General features: G+C 41.5%; 1 protein-coding gene across 2 annotated transcripts in view; it reads right to left on the bottom strand.

Moving 5' to 3' along the window:
- The window catches only part of RAPGEF5 (Rap guanine nucleotide exchange factor 5), a 218,835-nt gene that overhangs the window by 99,815 nt on the left and 101,590 nt on the right, over window positions 1-17,430 (bottom strand). For both annotated transcript variants that reach the window (XM_032873502.1, XM_032873512.1), the window contains exon 8: window positions 9,510-9,583. In XM_032873502.1, the coding sequence (XP_032729393.1) occupies window positions 9,510-9,583 (74 nt within the window). The remainder of the gene's footprint in view (window positions 1-9,509; window positions 9,584-17,430) is intronic.

Below are 17,430 nucleotides of genomic sequence, written 5' to 3'. Positions count from 1 at the left end.
GGGTGAAATGATACAGAGGACTAAAAATAACAGTACACAAGCTCCTAATTCTTTTACTCCACCAGATAATTCCACATACAAATATGGAGTTTAACAAGATCACAAGATTTTTCTTTTTAACAACTGGAAAATTACTGTGGGGCATTATTAGCAAAGTACTTCTAATGTTCCATGAAATGTGGTTTAAAAAAAGTTTATTAAAAATAAACTGCAAAAAGAAAGCTTCAGATGTCATCAGGGATTGGAAGTGAACCATTAAGCATCCCATTTTTTATTATGCCAAAGCACCTAAGTAACAATAATATGAAGGAGAAGAATCTAAGACTTTCATTAGAAAAAAAAGATGTTCATTATAACACAAATTGTTAACTGTTTCTGCTCAAATTATTTAAAAAAAAAAAAGTCCCAACCTATCAGGACATGATCTAATGAAATCTGAAGTTACTCTTGGCAGGAGCAGTCAAAATTTGGGAATCTACAATACAACTATACAGGATTTTTCTTATTTTTTTTAATGTACAGGATTTGAATGGACCTAGCAACAGGACCAAATATGGAGAAGGGGCCAGCAAGTGATGTTCAGCTTCATGGTCTTAATTGTGCCTAAGAGAACCATTTTGTTGAGTGGGCATCGATGAAATGGGATCCTCCATGCATGCGAAACAATGACTATTATCTTTATTCCCAAGGGCAAAGATAGCTCCTTATCTAACAGCTTCTCCAACAACTAGGAAGGAAACAGAAAATTCTTCAAGTGGCCCAAATCACAGATTCCTAGGAGACAGCAAGTGGAATTCCTCCCCCAAAGTCAGATGTTTATTTTTAAAATATCCCTCACAAGCGGCCCTCCAGTTTGTCTCCAAGCTTCTTGCACAGGGATCACAGTTTATCTTAAGAGAGCCTGTGCACTGTCTGAGAGCCACAGTTGTTGGAAAGTCCCTTACCACACTAGACATAACTCCGAAATCATTCAACGTCAAGCCATGAGTATCAGTTTTGCCTTTTAATTTTTAAAAAAGATTTATTTATTTATTTATTCTGAAAAGAGAGGGAGAGAGAGGGTGAGTGGGGAGAGGGGCAGAAGGAGAGGGAGACAAATCCATAAGCAGACTCCCCGCTGAGCCCGGGATTCTGACACCAAGACCCTCTTCTAGGAGGAGAAACCTGTGAGTAGTGAAGAAGGTGTTTTAAGGAGGAGGGAGAGAAAAACTGTGTGGAATGCTACTGAGATGTCAAGTATGATAGGTTCGAAATGACAGATTTGACAGAATTTTGACGGAAGTAATCGATGGCTTTTGATGATAGTTTCTTTTTGAGCAAAAAAAGTGGCAGGGGGAAAAAAGCTGCATTAGCTCAGGGTTCAACAGAGAACGAGCAACAACCCTTCTGAGGAGTTTTGTTATAAGCAACAGGACATTAGCTCAGGAGTGATGTTGAAAGGAGTTTTGCTTGCTTGCTTGTTTATGGTGAGGGATGTTCCAGTCTACTTATCTTATTAGAAATCATCCAGCAGAGGGAAACCTGAGGATGCGGGATGGAGAGGGGGCATTTTGGGGAGTAATGTCCTTCAGGCTCAAAGAAAGCATAAAGATCTACTATCAGACAGAAACAGGACTATGAACATGTCACTCACTGTAATAGGAGGGCAGGTGAAGTACATGGGTAAATATGCAGGTTGGCGGGCATATTTCTCTTCTTAAGAATTAGAGAGAGAGAGAGAGAGCATGTGCATGTGTACAAGGTGAGGGAGGGGTAGAAGCAGAGACTCTCAAGCAGACTCCCAGCAAAGCCAGGAGCTGGACATGGGGCTCGATCCCAGGACCCTGAGATCATGACCTAAGATGAAATCAAGAATTGGACACTTAACCGACAGCCACCCAGGCCCTCCTGGAAATTCTTTTTTGAATGCATCTATTTCCCCAAAGAATAAGTCAAGTTATTAGCTGAGAGTAGAGAATATGAGAAGATGCTGTGGAGGTATAAGAAAAGAATGCATGTAGTAGTCACTGCAATGGCAAGGGTTGGCCAGTTTTTTGGGAAAGGGCCAGAGTGTCCATCTTCCCGGATTCGTAGGTGACATGGTCTCTCATGCCACCACCCCGTTCTGCAGTTTTAGTACAAAAGCAGCAGATACGATAGGTGGGTGAAAGAGCACAGCTGTGTTCCAGTAACACTTTACTTACAAAAACTGGGAGTCAACTGTGGTTTGCCGCCTCCCAACTTGGGAAGAAACAGGACAAGGGAAGTAGAATAAGATGGTCAAGCACTACTAAGGGCCCACTTGATTTTATTTTTAGATTCCTTTACCATACTAGCCATGCTCCTTGGAGCATGTTTCTGTTTGTTGGGATTTTAATGGAGCCCACACCTGATGTAATGCTAAATACATGGGCTGATCTTGAAGAGGCACTTTTAATCAATACTAGAGAGGTACAAGAGGATCAGTGGTGTTAAATATCCTCCTTCAAACTAAAAAGGCAAGGAAACTAGGGAGGAGGATTCCTATATTACAAATGATTAACATCCTTTAAAAGCTCTGACACTTAGAGGAATAAATTTCTGTTATCTAAAAAATTCACAGATGTCAGCCAGCTAGAATTTCTTCTCTCTCCATCCATGTCATCCTGACAGCATTTAACATACTGTCCTGCGAGCCGAGAGAGGCGGTTCGTGACCCTGCAACCTTAGGACCTGCCCTGTGGTTGTTTATTTCGCAGTGTGATGGATTAGTCCTAATCTCTCCGTGGGTGCCCAAGCGTCTTAGAACTAAACAGGCATGAGACTGAGCCCGTTCCTCCTCACCAGCATGGGTTTCAGAGTTAACTGGCCTAAGCTCCCATGTGTTCTGATTTGGAGACGGTCTTTCCGTGGTATGTATATGGGAGACAGACCCATGTACATTCTTTGGTTTTTTTAAAAGATTTTATTTTATTTTATTTTTTTAAGATTTTATTTATTTATTTGACGGATCACAAGTAGGCAGAGAGGCAGGCAGAGAGAGAGGAGGAAGCAGGCTCCCTGCTGAGCAGAGAGCCCGATGTGGGGCTCGATCCCAGGACCCTGGGATCATGACCTGAGCTGAAGGCAGAGGCTTTAACCCACTGAGCCACCCAGGCACCCCAGATGTTTTTTTATTTTAGAGAGACAGAGAGAGTGTGTGTATGTGGGGGGGAGAGGCAGAGGAAGAGAGAGAAAAAGTCTCAAGCAGACTCCAGGCTCAGCACAGAGCGCAATGTAGGTCTCGATCTCACAGCTCAAGGTCATGACCTGAGCCAAAACCAAGAATCGGAAACCTAAGCAACTGAGCTACACAGGTACCCCATGATATACATTTTTTAAAAATAACTGATATCATTAGCAAAAAGAGGGTGGGACTGAGTAGTGAAAACTTAAGACACCTTAACTGTTTTTTTGGTTTCTGTGGGAACTTGAATGGTTAAGTAACAATAAACATTCTTTATATCATATGCTTAGGATTCTAAATATACACTCTTCTTTAATGAGGAAATACATTTTTATTAGAACCAGGTACTTGGGTGCACAAATTATGTATTTTAAACACAAAATGCTATTACTTTTAAGAATGGATTTCAGAGCAATTGTTTCATATTTATAATTAAAACATCTTGTAATTAAAAAAGGAATATTGCAGTCTTGAATTTTCTGGTTTCTGCATAATTTCTAGATGTCTTTTTATAAGATAATCAATTCTACAGCACTCCTTACTAACAACCATCAAAAAAAGGCTTTCCAGGAGGGTTATGAATGCTTCTTCATTCCCTAGAGAACGTGAAGCCCAGAGAGATGCCCATACATCCTAGATAGTTTCTAAGACAGTCCTCTGAGGAAGCACCGTGCTCAGCCAGATGTTCTCTGGGGGTCCCTTTCACAGCTCTGTAATTTAGTGATTTAATTTGAAAAACCCATGAATTTATTAATACATTTTGGGAGCTTTGTTATGGCAGGAGAAGCAAGATAAGTAACAGCCCTTGATCTAGACTTTCACTTCTTGAACTACTTAATTTGTCTATACAAAATTAATTATAAACAGTTTACCTAACACTGCTAAGCCAGAAAAAAAATAAAAGATTAATATGGAACTGTCAGAAGAGTTATTTAAGAGCCTCATTTCAAGGTCTGCTTTGAAAAAAAAAATCTCTGTAATGTATAATTAAAGCTATTCATATGATTTTCAGTGTTTGAGGAGAGCAATGTTGTGAATGTAAATTAAAGTCTGTTTCCTTTATAAACGGAGTCATAAAAATGTTGGGTCCATTTTTTCTGTGGTTAAATGGTGCTTGGACAGGATTCCCTTAGGAACACTACAAGGATGATATATGAAACACCTTCATGACAAAAGGTGAAAGAGCACATTTCGTGTATGAAAACACTGTTTGCATTATCTTCACTTTAAAAACCACTTTCTCTAAAACACTTAGATAAAACATCATGCAAAAAGAGAAGGAAAACTAGAACAAAAGAGCCCACTTTTCAAGTAAGCACTTTTGCAGTAACAGAATGCTACTTAATACAGGTTCATGGTATTTGGATAAATTCTTATTCATTACTAAATAGAGTCACTTCTTTAACAATTCAATCTCACACAGAAATTCGTAAAGTAAATTAGAAAACTCAAATGATGAAACACTGATGGGATGGGAAGATATATTATTTGACTCAACTATATGCACATACTCCCTAAGCAACAAATATTAAGAATCCCTTCCAGCGGTGGTGGGGTTATGGACATTGGGGATGGTGTGTGATATGGTGAGTGCTGTGAAGTGTGTAAACCTGGCGATTCACAGACCTGTACCCCTGGGGCTAATAATACATTATATGTTTATTTAAAAAAAAAAAAAAGAATTAAAAAAAAAAGGAATCCCTTCCAGGAAAATTCTGAACACAATTCACACTAAATAATAATAAATTAGATATAATATTAATAACAAATACATAAAAATAATACATTAAAACATATAACATATTAATAATATAACATAGTATGGGGGCGCCTGGGTGGCTCAGTTGGTTAAGCGACTGCCTTCGGCTCAGGTCATAATCTTGGAGTCCCGGGATCGAGTCCCACATGGGGCTCCCTGCTCAGCAGGGAATCTGCTTCTCCCTCTGAACTCTCCCCTCTCATGCTCTCTCTCAAATAGATAAATAAAATCTTTTAAAAAAATTAAAAATAATAACATAACATAATATGTAATATATACTAGAATATATCATATGGTAATTATAGAATCATAATATTTATACTATATTAAATATAATAATAAATTATAAATTGATAATAATAATCATAAATAGCTATTTTATTTTGTAGGGCACCAAGTATTCATTTTCTCAAATTTCTTCAGAGAGGAAAAGAAAACTATGAAAAATTTCCTCTTGGTTGGGCTAGAAAAATATACCCCTTCCTTGAGGGAAAGGGCCACGTGGCGTCCACAGTGAAAAGTGCATGTGATGGGGAGCATGAGGCAGGTTTACTCACACCCAGGGCATCACTAGGACAGGCCTCAGACACCATGCTGGTGCATCACAGAGCCTGAGAGTCATTCAGGGACTCCTGGCCCCTCACTGTCCAGGTAAGGCACCAACTTCAGGAAGGCTCACTTCTCGGATCCTCCTTTCTGGAATTGCATTTTGGTCGGACAGAACCATCCTATATAAACACTGTATGAGACTCCATCCTGCCAGAGCAGAGTAGAAGGAGGGAAGGAGGCAGAAGCCATAATTACATGGAATTTATAATTGCTGTTTCCCTCAAATATTTTCTTAATCTATTATACTTAATTTGCTCTTCTGATAAAACTAAAAAATGCACTGCCATACATTTACATAGCTGATGAAGTAAAAGGTTTACATATTTCATATACTTGATTCCCTGAACTTTCATATTGGAGTAGGGAGGACACTAATATTTTGTCTTGTTTGGACCTGAAATTTCAGCTCAGGTCTGTAAACATTACTGTCCGCACTGCTAAGCAGGGCAGCAAAGTTGACAAATGATAAAGAAGAAGAAAAAAGCAAATTCTAATAAATTCCAACATAAAGGATTTTAAATGATCATCTATTTTCTATGATCACTATCACAGCCTTAAATAACAGCTTTCTTCTGTGTATTAAAAAAGAAGTCACACTTTGGTTATTGATAATCAATTACTTTATACAATTAACAGTTACCATCACTTAATGTTAAAATGATTGATACAAATGGAGGCTAGGAGACACGAAAATAATTACTGAATGGTAATTCAGGTCAATGGACACCTGAAGCAAAGGAAGAATTTCCAAAGTTCAATACGTTATCAATTACTCATTAAAGATCACATTAAAGGCCCTAAACTAGAACCTGGCAAAAATTCTACACTTTTTTTTTTTCATTTACAATATTATTTATTCAAGGAGAGAGTGTGGGACAGAGGGAGAGAGAATCTCAAATAGACTCCCCACTGAGAACAGAGCCCAATGTGGGGTTCAATACATGACCCTGAGATCATGACCTGAGCCAAAACCAAGAACTGGATGCTTAACCAACAGGCCACCCAGGCACTGCAAAAATTCTATACTTTTTTTTTTTTTTTAATTTAAAAAAGATTTGTTTGAGAGGGAGAGCTGGGAGAGGGGCAGAGGGAGAGGGAGAAAGAATCCCAAGCAGACTCCACACTGAGTGCAGGGCCCAACATGGGGTTGAATCCTACGATCCTGAGATCACGACCTGAGCCAAAATCACGAGCTGGACGCTCGACCAACTGAGCCACCCTGGTGCCCCCCAAATTTTACACATTTTGATTAAAAAATTCTCTAATCCTTTAGTCCTATATAAAGAGTGATAAATGAGTATAGAACATTTATGTATGTGAAGACAGCATAATGTTAGAGAGTAATACTGCCAGGGAGCCAGACACCTTTGATATGCAAACCGAAAAGCAATGTGACAGATGATCACGACCACAGCAGTAACTCACGGAGATGAACTTCTCTGAGTACTTACTATGTGCTGGGCACTGTTCTGCCTCACACATCTTCATCTAACCCTCAAAACAACCCAACCATGACCCCCATTTTACAGACATTAGAAAGGCAGGTTAGCATAAGCTAAAGCCAGGTTGTCTGGTGGTGGGTATTAAGGAGGGCGCGTATTGCATGGAACATTGGGTGTGGTACATAAACAATGAACCTTGGAACACTGAAAAAAAAAAAAAAAAAAGCCAGGGTATCAGAGCTGGACTGCCTGGGTTTGATTCCTGGCCCCCGGACATACCAGCGCATCTGTAAAGCGGTGGAAAATCCAGGCCTTGTTGTGCAGGGAATAGAACAAAGTGCTTTGGCGAGCGCCTACTGCATCTAACGGTCTGCCCAAATGAACTCTCAGTACGATGACAGAAGAGGGCTCCAAGGTCAGGAGAGAACGTGTTGCCCAGGCTCCAGCGGCAGAGCCAGGAGGAGAGCCCAGGCCGTCTGGCCCCGAAGGCTGCACTCTGGACCTCAGACACGCTGCCTCTGAAACTCTCACATGCAGGCATGTCCTACACTGCCTCATTTCAGCCCCCAGACCACCTACTTCACAGAGATGAAAGCCCTGCATGCCGGTCCCCTGCAGGGACTTGGCTGGTGAGGGCACCATGGTGATGAAGTCACTGATGTCACCTTGCAGGAACGCCTGGGCTTAGACGCTGAAGAGCTTGTGTAAGGACACAGGCTGTTGCAGAAGAAGGGCTGAGAGGCAAACCCCAGTCTACATGCTCGCTCCACTCCCCCCACACATCCCTGCATTAAAACAAGGAGTTTCTCAGGCAGAAAAGATATTTTTAGGGAGAAAAGGAAAGAAAGGAGGGAACATCTGAGGAGAGAATTAGAGTTTTCAGGAGGGGGGAAATGTGTCTAGGAGATCCCATCTCTCCATCTTAACCCTTTATACATCCGAAGTTTTCAACAGCCCCAGGGCATTTTTCCCAGAGTGATGTATTTCCACGGTTGGGGAAGGAGTGAGAAATCAATTTCTGCTTGCTTAAAATATGCTGCAGAGTGAAGACCGCAACAATGTGAAATACCAGCGAGACCAGCATACAGATGCTCTATCCGTTATGTGTGCATACACCAAACATCAAAGTAATATGTTCTGGAGTCAACGTAGACACCCATGGGCACACACAAACATTTATTTCTAATTCTGATGGCAAAATTCTCAAAGTTTTCTCTGAGCTCACCCTCCATGACTTGAACCGCTGAGGATGCTACATCCAGAGCATTTGGAAAGATGGCCTGCAGAATCGAAAATCGACAAAACTGATGCTTGTCCTGTGGTAGCAGGTCATGCTTTCTCAGACGAGTCAGAGGAGATGACAGCTCCCCGCCCTCCTCCACAGCCTAGGCCTGTCACCCCCAGATAGGCCCCCAGTGAACTTAATTCCTGCCTTTCAAACCTAAATTGAAACCATTCCTGATCGAATTCTGGATTCACTGGTTTTGTCTGCTTTCACGATTTCGACCCTTGGTACCTCCTGTATATGTACACTCGTGGCACAGCTGAAGAAAACCACAGAATCTTGAAAAGCCAGGTCTGTGTATCCTCCTGAGACACAAATACGATTCCCTTATGACAGACTTTTGCCCACAGAGTAAACTCAAAACAAGTAAAGAACAAGAATGTATGTTTAGAAATACCTGTCTCACTAATAATTTATGACTTAAGAAACCTTTGAGAGAGTCTGGAATACATTCAGTGGGGGAAATCCCTGCCCACATTTGCTTGAAAGCCTGAAAGGCGATTTCAGTATGAGCTTGGTGATGGCAGAATTTTCAGTATCTCCACAGCAAAATGACTCCCAACAGTTCCTTCCTTCAACTTACTTAACTAGTGCAGCCTGTGCCATCTTGATTAAAAAAGCTAATGTATTATTCTGACCAGAACCAATAGATTTAGAACTGGAAAGGAAGTATAATGGGTCAGCCAAGCCAAGAATCTTAAATGCTCTGATCTACACCAAGTTAGCATTTGAGAATGCTAGGGTGTAAGTGGTGAGGCCACAGTGCTCTTTGGAGATGAGACGCTGGTCAAAGCATATCTGTGCTGTGAATTAGATGGTGGGCATTGGCAGAGAATCTCTGGCAGGCAAGGCATCACACGTCCATCCGTGTGGCCCAGCCCCGCCTGTCCCGCTGTCAGCCAGCCCATTCTTCTCTGCCATCTCCAGGGGGTAGGCTGCTCTAGGGTGGTCTCTCTGAGCTCTTTACTTATTTCCTTGCTTTCTCTGGAAAGTGGAGGATGTCTGCCCCTCTGTCCCTCCCTCGTGAGTCAAATTACAAATATAATTAACAATTTAGGGTCCTTCCTGTGAAATGCCTCTCTATCAAAAATAAGCACTTTGTTCCCAGGCATACCACTCTTTACAGAACACAGAAGGTCCGATCTGTGTCATCTGCAAACCCTGCCTTATGTCAGCATTCCCAGTGCAGAAGATAGGCGTCGTGAGAGAGGGCCACAGAACTGATCATACCTGAGAATCTGGGACACCTCCAGCTTCTGTCCCAATCATGTGTTTGTCACCGTTTTCTTCCTCTTGTTCGATTGCTTTAAACAAAAAAAAGAGAAACAATGTTAAAAAATGTAGTATCTTAAGAAAACAGTTTCAGATCATTTTCTTTCAGATGGTAATTTGGCAGGAAAAAATAATGCGAGGTAGAGTCACAAAATGTAAATATCAGCACTGTTTTTTTTTTTTAAGTATTTGGTTAAAAGTTTAACTAACTACAGGGAGCACTTTTCATGTACATTATCTTGTTTATTAAATCAAGGGCAGTGGAAAAGTTTGCTCTTATTTCTTCTCTTCACCTAAACCCACCCCGACATCAGCATGTCAGTACTGGGCATCGGCCAAGGGGGAATTGGGGTGTAGTCGAAAGCTTCGGTCAAGTTTATCTGAGAACTTTTTTTTTTTTTAAATAAAGTGGGGTTTTTTGGCTGGTAGTTTATGGTCACATATAAAGAAACATAATATTGTCTATTCGGACCACTTCAGTGCATCATTACTACAAAATTCCAAACTGTGGAATCTCAAATCAACCTCTTCTTATTTTCCCCAGCATCTCCCTATCCAAGTCCTTGTCCCCCTTTCCGTGTGGGTGCAATCATTTCTTAACACAAAGCTCTTAATTCCTCTAATACAATCCAGCTGCTTAAATAATCAGTCTCAAAAAACAAACAGAGTGCCATGCTTTGGCCTGTGTATCGCTTATCTTATCAAGTATGAATTCCCTGTTCATCATGAAAGGTCTTCCTTGAATTCTCTAGCTTCCTCCTAATCTCCAACTTCACAATGACATTCCATACAACCCTGATCCAGACAGAGGGATTTAATTATTTTACTCTTTGTACAGTTTGCTCTTTCACTTTCAAAATATTTACTGAGTGTCGACTATGTGCCTGGCATGGCGGCTACTCCTGGAAAAAGGCAGGTGAGCCCTGACTTTATGATGAATTACACATCCTAGCTGGGAAGATAGTCACTGCACACCTACTACTGTATCAAACAATAACAATCATAATAATTTAAAAATATATATAATTATATATAATATATATTATATTATATATAATATATAATTATATATTATATATTATATATAATAATTTAAAATATAATATAATTTAAATTTAAAATAATATAATAATAATTTAAAAATAAGATGATCATGATAAATGGGGATATGACAGAAAACAAACTGGGTGTTGGCCACTTCTGGCGGTGGCGGAGTTGGGGGATGGTGCTTCCCTGCAGAAGTGACAGTTGGGCTGCAACCTCAAGGTTGAGATGGAGCCACCCATGGCAGGGGAGAGTGACAGGAGCTAGAGAGAGCATGGACCACTCTGTGAATTCAGATATTAGCCCAAGAACAGGGGAAAGCACTAAGGACTTTTAAATTGGGAATCACATGATTTGATGCATATTTTCAAGAGTTCCTTTAGCTTCATTGTGGAGAACAGATTCGAGAGAAGCAAGAGAGGAAACAGGGAGAGCAGTTTGTCGCTGACATCCTGACTAGAGAGGATGATGACTCAGGCCAGGAAGGTGGAGATGAAGTGAAGACACACAGAGGACTGGAGTTGAATTTTTAGGCAAAATAGACACCACTTGCCAATGAACTGAATATGGCTGGGGGTCAGGGGAGATGAGGATAAGAAGCAATCAAGGACGGCTCCTAAGTAGAAGAAATTATACCTTGCATCTGCCATGCCATTTTTTTCTTTTGCCCTCTCCATCAAAAGCAGGGCAAAAACATTACCAAACTTGCTGACAGTGAAGTCATGCACTGTAGTTATGGGTTCGGTTCGCAATGTTTTGTAGACATTCAAATACTGTGCTCTCTGCTCTGTACTTTTTTTAGAGTAGCATTTCATGTACCTTTGGCTTTTGTATGCCTTTTATGCGTACTGTGTATTACTTGGCATGGAGTGCATCTAAAATGCTGGGTACGCAGTACGAGCTCTGTAAAAACCAGCGGATGAGCAATTCCTCCCCGAGTGCCCCAAACGGTACAACATGACTACCCCTACTTACAGAAACAACTGCTTTCATAACTATTTATGAAAAAGAGGGGAGGGAAATTCTTCTGTTAAACACCACGAATAACTAGGATAACTCCCATCACTGAGCATCTATAGGCCAGGCAGGAACAGCAGAAGTGGACAGAAGCTTCTCTTCTATTTTTAGCAAAAAGTTCCATTCATGTTTGTTCAAAGAGGGTCCCATGTTGCTACTCTTGCCCGATTATGAGAAAACTTAAGAAGAAAGAAAAGCTCCCATGATTTCTCTGAAAAACTAGAAACAAGAATGCCAAGAGAAAAATACAGAATAACATTTTAAATTCCACTTAAAAATGCATTGGCTCAGGGCACCCAGGGGGCTCAGTCAGTTAGGCATCTGACTCTTGATTTCAGCTCAGGTCTTGATCTCAGTGTTGTGAGTTCAAGCCCTGCACCGCACTCCACGCAAGGCATGGAACCTACTTTTAAAAAAAAGCCTTGGCTACAGAAATTAGGAACTCTGTTTAACTAACTGAAATAAGTCTTTCCTCAGCCTGCAGTGGGGAGTCATTCTCCTGGAGAGCAACTAACATGGACAAGTGTGCCCATATGAAGTGGGAACCATATCTTGGTACTTCCTTTATGTTGTAATTTGAATTTTTGCTCTTTAAATTTTAATTTAGATGAAAATGAAGAAAATTGAATTTGGAATATTTTGCCAACTAAATTCATGTTTTTATTTTAAATTTTTAGTTAAAGATTTATTTATTTATTTATTTGACAGAGAGATAGGGAGAGAGAGATCACAAGTAGGCAGAGAGGCAGGCAGAGAGAGAGAGGGAAGCAGGCTCCCTGATGAGCAGAGAGTCCGATATGGGGCTCTATTCTAGGACCCTGAGATCATGACCTGAGCCGAAAGCAGAGGTTTAACCCACTGAGCCACCCAGGTGCCCGTAATTTTTAATTTTTTAAGAGAAGACATTTCATAGCATTTATTCAGGTTAATTCACTTCATTCAATAATCTGCCATATTGTTGTCAAGTTAAGATTACTGCATTGCTATTTCTTTTTTGAGAGGACCATGCCTTTATTTGTTTTAAATATTTTATTTGTTTATTTGACATAGAGAGACATAGCAAGAGAGGGACACAAGCAGGGGGAGTGGGAGAGGGAGAAGCAGGCTCCCAGCTAAGCAGGGAGCCTGATGCAGGGTTCAATCCCAGGACCCTGGGATCATGACCTGAGCAGAAGGCAAATAATTAACAACTGAGCCCCCGAGGCATCCCAGGACCACGCTTTTAAAAAAATCTGGGTTGGGGCACCTGGGTGGCTCAATGGGTTAAAACCTCTGCCTTTGGCTCAGGTCATGATCCCAGGGTCCTGGGATGGAGCCCAGCATTGAGTGATCTGCTCGGCAGGGAGCCTGCTTCCCTTCCTCTCTCTGCCTGCCTCTCTGCTTACTTGTGGTCTCTTCTTTGTCAAATAAATAAATAAAATCTTTAAAAAAAAATAAAAAATCTGGGTTGGATTTCCATGATGTCTAACTCTATAAAAATCTTTTCCCTTACCAAAAGGCAACCCCCTCATCACAAGAGAAACAGGAAAACCAAGTAATCTCCATCAGAAACAATTCATAGTCCATAATCTTTCAGGATTGTAATCTTATTTGGGGCCTCTTTTGTAGGGGAGGGGGCTCTCTCTCATAAATGATTCCTTAAAAGTGAGAACATGCCCTACTGCATCATAGAAGGAAAACAAGGTCTAGTTCTCAGACAACAGGCAGGTGGTCCTCCAGGAAAGGAACTTTAAGGACTCCTAGGTGACATTCTGCCAAGGTCAGGGGACAGAGTCAGTGACCCTCCTATCCTCACCAGTCAGCAGTAAAAAGGTCTAACCAGCTGAGTGGGAGAGGTAGTAACTAGCTTCCAGTTAGAACTTCTAGCTCAGGAATGTCTGTGTTTGAGTAAGCCGGAGCTGGAGGGAGATGTTACAAAGTCTGGAGAAAATGACTAAAAATAGACAAGTGTGGAAAAGATACAGGTTTCTTACAGGGGGGACCCACAGAAAGGGGGCACCACCAGTCAAGGGCAGTCCTGTGCTTTTCTCTGAGAAGAGAATACACTGAGTGGGGTCCGCAGTTTTCAGATAACAACTGGAATGATACTGAACAAGTGGAAAGTTAATTCAGAGTTTCCCTCCATGGTTCAGAAAACACTGAGAGAACGCCTGTGTGCAAGGCAAAGGGACAGGTGCTGGAAAACGATCAAGCTGTCTAAGATGTGATCCTGACCGGAAGGAGCCATCTAGCAGGGGCCATCATACCCCTGCACACCACAGAGTACTGTCCTTGGGGCCACATGGAGGGAAGATGGCTTCTGGCTGGCTGCATCAGGGACATCACTCCTCCATCCTCTCCTCTTGGTACTCAGTGCGTCCTCTGTGCCCCTAGGTTACTGCTCGGCCTGGCCCATTCCAGGCACTTGCTTATCTTCCTTATGTATCTTGGTGGTGTGAGAAAGGGAAGTTTGAGAGGATAAGATCCTGCCTCACAGGTGCCTGGTGTGTGTGGAAGTGATGTATGGTGGAAGTGTTACTCTGTCTTGGTTCAGAAAGGTGGGGAAAATTGGGGGAAAGAAGAGCTAAGATGGGGTGGTAAGGGTACAGTGTCTTAGTCAGAAGGTGCAAACAAAGTTATACCAACAAGCAGTTTAAGTACACAGCTTCAACCAGACGATAGAAAGAGCACCAACACTGCCAAGGACCTCAAGAAGGTAGCTGGAAGCCCTCGGCCAAATAGGTGAGTCTGCAGAACTGGGAAGCTTAAATCCTTTCCTGTTTTCTGGTCAAGCTCAACCAGAGCATATGAAAGAATAATGAATAATTTGAGGGTCTTCAATTTCTGGAAAGTAGAAAGATCAAGTAAACTCAGCATTCCCTAGCATTCCCCTCGCCGCCCCCCAAAACAGTGAAGTTGAATGTCAAAAGTACAGAGAAAGTTTTCGGATACCTTCTTTGAGTGTGTTTTTGGCGTTCGGGTCTATAAGCTATCAAGATGGAGAGAGATGCTATCCCAAAGAGGAAAGTTTGTAGGAACCAGAGCAGTTGAGCCATCCATCCATGTTGCTTTTAGACTTACACAAAACCATGGCTAACAAGGACTCTCTCACATCAATCATCCAGGCAAGCCAGTGGCCACTGTGTAGGAGGCTATGATGATGGTCCACCAAGTCCTAAGCGAATAGACCCAGGGACCCAGAGCTCTGACAAGGGATCCTTTGAGGCCAGGAGACAACTCAGCTCGGTTAAGTCATAGTAACTGTGAAGGGGCAAGGACACAAAGGCAGGACCGTGTGAGCAGAAACCATCCTGTCCATGTTTTTGTTTTTAAAACAACATTCTGGTGCCTAGGCATGGATTATTTCACATTACACTACAACAGAGGACATGCAGGACAATAAAAAACAATTTCAGGATTGAGAGCAAGCACTATTTTTTTAAGGTTTAGGCATAATTCTTTGTACATATAAATAGAAACAAAGGAGGCAGGGATTAGCATCAAAACGTAATGGGAGAAAGACACGGTCCTCTACTTCTGGCTTACCCCCAAACAACAATACTACATTTCTTGTCACATCTCTGAAGACCTCAAAATTAGTTAACCAGCACTGACGTCGGATTCACAGAGCGAGAACTATAAACACAAGCAAGTTCATCAGGGATGTGGCAAAGAGAACTCGGCAATCCATCTCAGTCTGCCCCAGGGAGACTCGCAACGTTCTGGGAGGCTCTTATCTGCAGCTCTTGTCCTGCAGCAGGACAAGAGTGTGGTCTCCTCCAATACATAAATAACATCATTTTCTTAGAAATACTGAAAAAGTATGATTCCAAAAAGTAAAATTCCAAGTATTTTAGCCGGAAGTTCACATACACTACTTGGGGAAAAAATATACTGATGCTGGGTTTCTGAGGATTTATGATCACCCTGGGACGCCTCATGTATGAAATATGCAGTCAGTCACGTAAGAAAGAGTGTTCTAGTGACCCCTGGATATGAAGACGAATGTCAAGGAATACATAAAAACACGATCTCTCCCTTCATGCCTCCTCATGGTGTGCTTCATGTGCTAGGAGGAGGAGGAAGCAGTTACTCAGAGTTTTGAGCTGAATTTTCTTTTATCTGATCAGAGTAAGAGTAGGCTGGGGAAAAATCCCTACGCAAATATTGATTCTGGGACAGTTCCCTCTGGTGGAACACGTACACAGGAATGGCAGCTTCTGGGACTGAGGGAGGCACAGAGCCGCCCTCTCTGCCAACACAAACCATCTCCTTATCTCTCAGCACAGAGTCCAAAAGCAAGAAAAGGCCTTTGAAAATAACTTACCACAACAAAAGTCATAAGCACAAAATCTAAAGTGTGTATTTTGAGCAGTGAACATGAGAGCCCGCATGAGAACTAAGTATATCTGTGGATTAATTAGCACGAATTCACAGAAGAGTACTTAGTTTAAATGTCTCTATTTGTAAGTTAGCCAAGAGCCCTTCAAGATGAGCTACTGGAGACAGCCTCCAAGATTTTAGGGCTTGCCTTACTATCCCTTCTGTGTTACCTTCAGAACAGGTTTTCTCTCCTCATGACTTCCGAGGAGGATTGCTTAGAAAACTTACTTAATAACTCTACTAATATTATTACTTAACTGCAAAGAAGACTGATGTCCTTTCAAAAAATGCTCATTTAATCTCTGATCCATTTTGCAAAGATATGAAAGAGCCGTACTCACAGAATATTAAACACAATGATCATTATGCACTGGGTGACTATACTTAAAGGTGTTCTTTACAAACTAACCAAACTATTCTTTTTTTTTTTTTTAATTGACAAGCCCACCCAAAATTTTACTACAGAGAGAAATTCAGCATTTCAAGTCTTAATGTGAGAAACCAGCACAGTCCAGAAAAAGAATTCACTGAGTACTTGCCAAGAATTAAAATTTGGGCAATTCTTACAGGGAGATAATTTTCATGAAGGGTCTCATTCTGATGTCCACACGCCCCGAAGATGGGGACAGGTAAAATCCTCCCCATTCTAGAGATAAGGGTAAGTAACCTGCGCCAGCCCTCCCTGTATGACATATGTTATCTGTGGCGGTTCGAGTCTGGGTCTGTTGTGGATGGAATGGTACGGTGCTGGTCAGACCACATACCAGCAAGTCTGTTCTTCTGGGTCCTGACCACTATTTCTAATGAAACACAACATGATACAATAGAAAGAACAGAAATGAAGTTTAAACATCACAATGCATTCCCACTAGTAACATCGAGGATCTCTTACCATGCGGACGAGACGTGTATCAGGTCGGGCTGCTTCGTGTGTTCAGTGGGTCGTGGACTTGACCATGCTAGGAAAACACTGAGGTGTTTCCAGGCCACAGGAGGCAGAGCCCTGTTCCTCATTATCTAAATAACCAGCTATTTTTTTGTAATGTATTTTTTGTAATGTATTTTTTGTAATTTTGTACCATTCCTGGAGAAAGGCCCTAATATTTATTTTGGGAGGCCCCTCCTCAAGAATCCATCCCCATTCGGCAGGCAGAGCGTTCCCCTGGAGGTGGCGTGCAAACGAGCTGGCAGCTAGAAATGCTGATCGAGTCTGTTTATTTTTGGTTACCAATATATAATCACAAATGCTTCAAACTGCTCCAATCTTTTCTAGGCTTTAAAAAGTAATTGGAAAAAAAGCAGTTACAGTCTTCGTTTCATCGCCGTTATTTTTTTTTTCATGTTAAAATTTGAAAAATATTGCTCAGCATTACCCATCAAGATAGGCCAAATAGTATGACAATCGGGCCCGCCCAGAGAGCCATCTGAACTTCACGTGGAAAGCTGACCAGTGCCT

Source organism: Lontra canadensis, unplaced genomic scaffold, assembly GCF_010015895.1.
Source record: "Lontra canadensis isolate GAN:19392208 unplaced genomic scaffold, GSC_riverotter_1.0 scaffold2, whole genome shotgun sequence".
Classification (NCBI taxonomy): Eukaryota; Metazoa; Chordata; class Mammalia; order Carnivora; family Mustelidae; genus Lontra; species Lontra canadensis.
Note: the sequence above shows the minus strand (reverse complement) of the source record. Positions and strands in the feature narration are given on the sequence as shown.